Source organism: Antechinus flavipes, chromosome 2 (assembly GCF_016432865.1).
Source record: "Antechinus flavipes isolate AdamAnt ecotype Samford, QLD, Australia chromosome 2, AdamAnt_v2, whole genome shotgun sequence".
Classification (NCBI taxonomy): domain Eukaryota; kingdom Metazoa; phylum Chordata; class Mammalia; order Dasyuromorphia; family Dasyuridae; genus Antechinus; species Antechinus flavipes.
This window is the reverse complement of record NC_067399.1, coordinates 636,475,987-636,482,730: the sequence shown is the minus strand read 5'-3', so window position 1 is coordinate 636,482,730 and position 6,744 is coordinate 636,475,987. Positions and strand designations below refer to the sequence as shown.

The following is a 6,744-nucleotide window of genomic DNA, read 5'->3' as shown; positions in this document are numbered from 1 at the left end:
GTTGCGCATGCGCGGGGGGCGCTCTTCCCCGTCCAGTCAGAGGCCGGTAGGCCGAGGCCGGGAGGAATCATGGCGGGCGTCGGCGTGGCGCTGGCGGCCACCTTGATGTTCTGGGTGGGCGGGGGCGAGCCGGAGCCCCAGGGTGAGGAGTGGGCGGAGCCCTGGGCAGGTTCGGTGTTCCAGCCGCTGGCGGCGCTGGGCTCGGTGGGAGTGGCACGAAGCTCGGGGACACCGGCGCCCGACGAAGGCCAATTACCCGTCTTGTTGTGGTGGAGTCCTGGCTTGTTCCCTCACTTTCCCGCGGACTCGGAGCGCATCGAATGTGCGCGCGGCGCGTGCGTAGCCTCCCGGGACCGACGGCGATGGCGGGAAGGGCGCACACGCGCGCTGCTCTTCTACGGTACCGACTTCCGCGCTTCCGAGGCGCCGCTACCCCGCCTGTCTCATCAGAGCTGGGCGCTACTACACGAGGAATCGCCGCTCAACAACTTCCTTCTGAGCCACGCGCCCGGCATCAGCCTCTTCAACCTCAGCGCCACCTTCAGCCGCCGCTCAGACTATCCGCTGCCGCTGCAGTGGCTCCCAGGGCTCGCCTACCTGCGCCGCGCCGCGCCTGCGCTCCATGAGCGTACGGCCTGGCGCCGCCGCGGCTACGCACCTCTCCTATATCTGCAATCCCACTGCGACGTGCCTTCGGATCGTGACCGCTATGTGCGCGAGCTCATGCGCTACATTCCGGTGAGAGAACTAGATGAGGGGCGGTTCAGTGAAGAAGGAGGCGGTTCCGGGGATGGGCTCAGCGAAGAGAGGGGAGGTGGTTCTGAGGGAGGCTGAACCCAGTAGGAGAGGGGCGGTGCCCGGGAGTGTGGGATGTCAGGGAGTCCTGACGTGCGTGGCTGGAGAGGAGTGGGCGGGGCCGGCGAAGAGAGGATTGTTTGGGGGCGTGGGAAAACAGTGAGGGGGAGGAGAAAGCTGTCTTGAGGGCGGGGCCAGTGAAAATGGGGCTGCTCGGGGGGCGTGGTCAGCGAGAAGAGGCGGTTTTAGAAGTGTGGGAGAAGCGTGGGGAGGGAGAAGGCAGTCTTGGGGGCGGGGCCAGGGAAGAGAGGGTCGGTCTAGGAAGCGTGAGGGAAGTGAGGGCGGCCCTGAGCTTCTTCCCGCCCCTCAGGTGGACTCGTACGGCAAATGCTTGCAGAACCGGGAATTGCCGGCTAGGCTGCGCGACACGGCCACGGCCACGTCGGAGGATCCCGAGCTCCTGGCCTTCTTGGCCCGCTACAAGTTCCATCTGGCCCTGGAGAACGCCATCTGCGAGGACTACATGACGGAGAAGCTCTGGCGGCCGCTGCACCTGGGGGCCGTGCCCGTGTATCGCGGCTCTCCGTCCGTGCGCGACTGGATGCCTAACGAACGCGCCATCATCCTGGTGGATGACTTTGAGTCGCCGCAGCAGCTGGCCGCCTTCATCGATTTTCTGGACCGGAACGACGCCGAGTATGCCCAATACCTGGCCTATAAGCAGCCCGGGGGCATCACCAACCGGCTCCTTCTGGACAGCTTAGAGCAACGCGAGTGGGGGGTGAACGATCCCCGGCAGCCCAGCTACCTGGAGGGCTTCGAGTGCTATGTCTGTGACCACGAGCTGGCCAGGCTGGCCGCCGAAAGGGCCCACGAGGCCGACCCTGGCCACATCCCACCACCGCCTCCTCGGATCGCTCAGCACTCCCACATGGCCTGCCCTGAGCCCAGCCCCGGCTTTGGGCGGCTCGAGGAGATCCCCGACAACGACAGGTGAGAGGAGACTCTCCAGGGTCACAAGAGGGAGGGGGGGATCCCTTTGGTCCGGGTTTTTAAGAGATGAGAGGTGGGGTGGGAGGAAAGAGGGGATTCCAACGTTGGTCAGAGTTGGGCTTATTGCTCTTCGGTAGTGATGGATCCTGGAAAGGTTTGGGTGGGAAAGGTTTCCAAAGGAGAATCTGGTAGCTGTATTGAGCCAAGTGAGCAGGAAGAACCTTGTGAGGCCACTGCTTCTTTGGTCATAACATGGACTTGAGATGGGGTGGGGTGGGAAAATGTAAGGGCCTTGTGGAGGGAATTTGGGATGCTGAGAATGAGGTGCTGTCCGTATTAAACAAGCTCTTAAGAGGCAAGGTCCCAGCTCTGGAATGGCTAGCCCTGGACTGCTCCAGAGTGTCACAGTAAGTCTCCCTTAGTACTATATGGGTAGCAACTGCCTTGGGCAGCAACTGGCAGGTGAGAATTGGTTTTAAGAAGCTGTTGCTGATGATTGAGGGGTGGGGGGCTTCTGAGGGCAAAGGTCCTGTCTTGTGCCTACTGTAGGCTTAGTTCTATGCTAGGATGGACCACAGGAAGGGTAGACAATTGGGTGTGGATGATTGAGGAAAACAAGCTACAGGGGACAGGTACTTGGAGTTAAAGCTCTTTGAAAAACCAAGGTCCTTGGAAAAGCAAGCATACCTCTCATAACCCAGTTCTACCTGGTTCTGCCAGGAAACCAGTCTGCTCTGCTGTGTGATTGTGGGTATTTTCTTTTGCTCTTCTTGCATGTTCCAGGGATTTCAGGCCATGTGCATGATCTCGATTTTCCTACTGTCACAGGTCTTGGGTTTTCTACCTTTCTGGATCATACCAGTGTGTATCTACCTATTAATTTAAGTACTTGCTGGCTAGCTCCAATGCTATGCTTCTAAATCTACAAAGAGCTTCATAATTCAGTTCTCCTTTGATATTTCAGCTGGAAAGAGATGTGGCTGCAGGATTATTGGCAAGGCCTGGACCAAGGTGAGGCCCTCACCACCATGATCCACAACAATGAGACACATCAAGGGAAGTTTTGGGATTACATGCATGACATCTTCCTCCGAAGGAACCAGTATCTCCAGCCACCTACATGAGTGCCCTTGGCTGAGGTGGGAAAGGGTCTGGGAGAAGACAGAATCTTTTCTATTTTGTGACTTAAAGGGGAAAAAACCACTTCTTCTTGAGATAGAGATTCCCAGCACATCCCCCTCAGATTCACACTGTCATGCTATATTTAGCACGTAGTTTCCAGAAAAGTCCCTCTACCCTCTCAAGGAAGAAAACAGAACTGTTTATTCTCTGGCAGACTGGTGAAAGTTGCAGCTGCACCTGAAAGGTGAAAGCTGCATTTTGACTGGTTTTATTTAGAGAACAGATCCCCAGGGTTAAATGGCCAAGACTACTCAGTCCACCAAACTTTTCATCTTCTCAGGTCAGATCTATGCCAACAGCTCTAAGCCTAAAATGTTAGAATTGTAAGGAATTTTATAGGCTCCCCCTGCCCTCCGTAGCCATATTTATTTTTTTAAAACAAATTGAAAAATTGAAGGTCAGATGAAATAAGCGCAATTTTGGAGTATATTAGTGAAAGACTAAAACTGGGTTTTCTGAGCTTCACTTGCGAGTTCCTTTCACAGTATTACTCTGCTTTAGATAATATAGTGGAGAGAATCTTCCCAGAGTCTCTGTGACATTAAGATATACAAAGAGGCAGTCATTCAACCAAAAAAACAATCATTTGTTGGCAATACATGGCCTTCTGCTTTTGCCTGCTGCTCAGCAAATTTTTTGTTACATTTTTGCATGCTACAAAGTAATTTTCTTCTCTAAAGAATCATGGAAAGGCTATTACAGATGCTATTTTATACAGATCTTTTGAATACCTTACATTCTAAAGCATTTTCCATTCCGAGTGGATGGGATGGTTTGGTTTGCTGCTTTCAGGTGAAAAGTTTTGTTGTCTTCTCCCAGCCATATGGTATTAAGAAGTAGAAACATCTATTGACAATGCATTTATTCAGGCTAGCTATTCAGAATGGAATAAAGCCAAGGCACCAAGCTAATGGGGATGAGAAGACAAGAGATAGTCACCACAAGTGGCTGGGTAAATAAAAAGCTATAGTCAGTCAGCATTGGAGATGCAGCCAAACCCACTTAAATCACTGTGGTTTGTTGTATGCACAGCCTGACTTCCTCTAGGCAGGAAAAGACCATAGGCCTTTTCTAGGGCAATAGAGCAAATGTGCATTGAATCCTAGACACAGACACAAAGATTTTGTGCATCTTCATTGGTGAATTATCCTTGTGTTTGATAGCTTTCATGCCATCAGTCTCCCAGTTATGGTCCCTATACATCCACTCACCAGTATTATCAAAATCTTTTCTGAAATTTGTCTCTCCTTTTGCTAACCTAGCCTAAGTCTTCTAGCACTAACTGTATTTTGAAGTGATAAAAAGGAATTTTCTTTGGTGCTCAGAAAAGTTATGAGTCTTTAATACAGAATGTACTTTACACACAGTGCATCCAAAAAAAAGCTGTGTATGCTGTATTTGGGCATTCTATCAGAAAGCTCAATAAGGAAAAAGAGTCAAAGGAAATGAAATAACCATTAACCAAAGCTTTTACTAGTTTCTCATTTAAAATTGGCACTAATCTGGACAGCACAAAAGAAGTTAAAGGTAGTCCATACCCTGTGAATTTGCAACTTTAGAAACAGACATATAACAATATAGAACATATATATTAAACAGACAAAAACTAGTTTGATATTTACATTATGTGCAATAATAAAGGATAGATGCTTTTTATTAGAATAGTGGGGAAGGTGCTAGATTCATCCCTACCATTCTTTCTTATTATACAAGTGTGTTACAGCATACATGTATCAAGTGGGTCAATCATTAGGGAATCTTCATAGCAATCGAGACAAGATCTGATTGCTAGCTTTTTTGTTTTACTCACCTGCTAATAATACATAGGAAAGAAAGTACAGCACTGACCATTTATGTGGCCAGTGTAGACATTGGTGAAAGTGGAGTGGGACAACACTAGTGAGTTCTTGTGAGGGTTTTACTTTCCCTATGGAGGACCCAGGCCAGTGTGAACTTTATCCTGTTTTGAGGACTTGAAATGCTAGTTTATGTTATTCTTCCTGATTTACTAGTTGCCTTCAGCAATATAGCATAAACCTGATTAATCTCAGATTTGGTTCCTGCAGTTAAGAGATTTACCAGTTATGTATCTGCCTTGGAATCAGTGTCATTTCAGATTGCTTTGCAGTGAGTACTACCTTTATTATCATGACTTGTTACTATTTTATATTATAATCTCAGGTTTAATTTTGTAATAAAATGCTTTTATTATACTTCTCAGGTATTTTTATGTGTATTTTTGGACAGGCAATCAGGTATATTAACGGTAGAATGGAGATAGAAGTGAGAAGAGCTTCAAGATTATTTTCTTTGCCTATGGAAAAAAATAAATTTTTGTGGCCAGGACATCACATAAATGTGATTAATTAAAAATGTATTGATATCTTTGTTTTTGTGTTGCCATAATTTCCCCCAGAGGCGGATTCTTGATATATAAGAATCTATACAATTCGCTTCTTAGACCAAAGATTTAGAGCTGGAGAACAGAGATCATCCAATTCAATATTCCCCTCATGTTATATTCCCAGCACATCTCCTTCAGATTCACACTGTCATGCTATTTAATATGTGGTTTCCAGAAAAGTCCCTCTATCCTCTCAAGAAAGAAGAAAACAACTGTTTATTTTGTGGCAGACTGAATAGTCTGAAGCCAGAGAGAGTGTCAGACAAGGATGTGAGAGAACAGTAAATGGAATTTGGTCTTCTGATTCCCATTCTAAACTCTTCCCACTGTTCCAAGAGACCATAAAGATTTTGAACTTGTTAGGCTCTAGGAGCTCCCTGAAGATTTTGGAGCAGTCGATAGATGTGATGAATAAATGTCTAAAAAAGACTGAGCTCTAAGCTAAGAGGTGATTTGAGTAAGAAGGGAATGAGATTATCAGTTAAGAAATTTAACAGTTATTAAGCATTTTCCATGCACACTGCAATGAAACAAAGCTATCTGTTCTCTTCAGAGAGAGAGACCTCCCAATCAATAAGAGCAGATCTCTTTCCCAGGAAGGAAAATTTAGGCACAAAGAATTGGCAACCTGTTCCTTGGAGCATGAGAGCACAGGTCAGATACTAGTATTTCTAAGAATAGCTTTTCCCAGTCCACGAGAAGATATCAGTTGAAGCAAGAGCACATGGCAAGAGGACATAATGTGAACAGTTGACTTCTTAGGCACGCTGATCCCAGAATCTAGAGCTTTCTAATCAGAGAAGGGAAATTAACTAGGCAGTGATTTCCAAGTTCAAAAATTCTCACGCTGGAAAGTGGAGGGATCAGACCTTCTAGGGAAAGAAATGATTACTCACCCTATTCTTGAACATTGGTCTTGGAGAAGAAAAGAGAATCGCCCTTATGGTTCCTGCTAACAAACTAGTCCTAGGAGTGGAACAGATACTGACGTTGATAATTTGTTCTTCACAAACTCTGCCAGTCCACCAGTGGGAAGGCTGTATCTATGTACTCTGACTTAACAGTTCTAAGAAGCCTTTTTCTCTTCCAGGGGAGTCCAGGCTCCCAGAAATTCTCTGCAGAGTTAAAAGAAATTCACTGGAATTCGAGAATTATTGTGTTTTATGTGAGTCCTTTGTGTTGCCTGTTTTTCCATCCCCACCCCCCTGTGAATTGAAATTAAGGTTACACTACCCAATATGCACTGATTAAATTTCATGTGTTCAGAGAGGCTAGGAGCCCCATTCATATTTGGGAAAACTTACACATAAAGTATAAACTCTAAACTGCATTGGGAGTTTTTCCTGGATTGACTCTAGTCTGGGAATGAC

The 6,744-nt window shown here is 47.2% G+C and overlaps 1 protein-coding gene across 1 annotated transcript; it reads left to right on the top strand.

Annotated features, from left to right (window-relative positions):
* The first annotated feature begins 16 nt into the window (after positions 1-16).
* On the top strand, positions 17-5,353 carry FUT11 (fucosyltransferase 11). Its single transcript, XM_051982135.1, has 3 exons — positions 17-738; positions 1,166-1,788; positions 2,753-5,353. Exons 1-3 carry the CDS (start codon positions 70-72, stop codon positions 2,910-2,912), a joined length of 1,452 nt encoding a protein of 483 aa, XP_051838095.1. The 5' UTR covers positions 17-69; the 3' UTR covers positions 2,913-5,353.
* Positions 5,354-6,744: the final 1,391 nt, after the last annotated feature.

Excerpts from the sequence above, each read along its gene's own strand:
- FUT11 (XM_051982135.1), top strand. The coding sequence starts at position 70 with ATGGCGGGCGTCGGCGTGGCGCTGGCGGCCACCTTGATGTTCTGGGTG. Across the intron at positions 739-1,165 it reads AGCTCATGCGCTACATTCCG|GTGGACTCGTACGGCAAATG; the intron begins GTGAGAGAACTA and ends CCCGCCCCTCAG. Across the intron at positions 1,789-2,752 it reads GAGATCCCCGACAACGACAG|CTGGAAAGAGATGTGGCTGC; the intron begins GTGAGAGGAGAC and ends TTGATATTTCAG.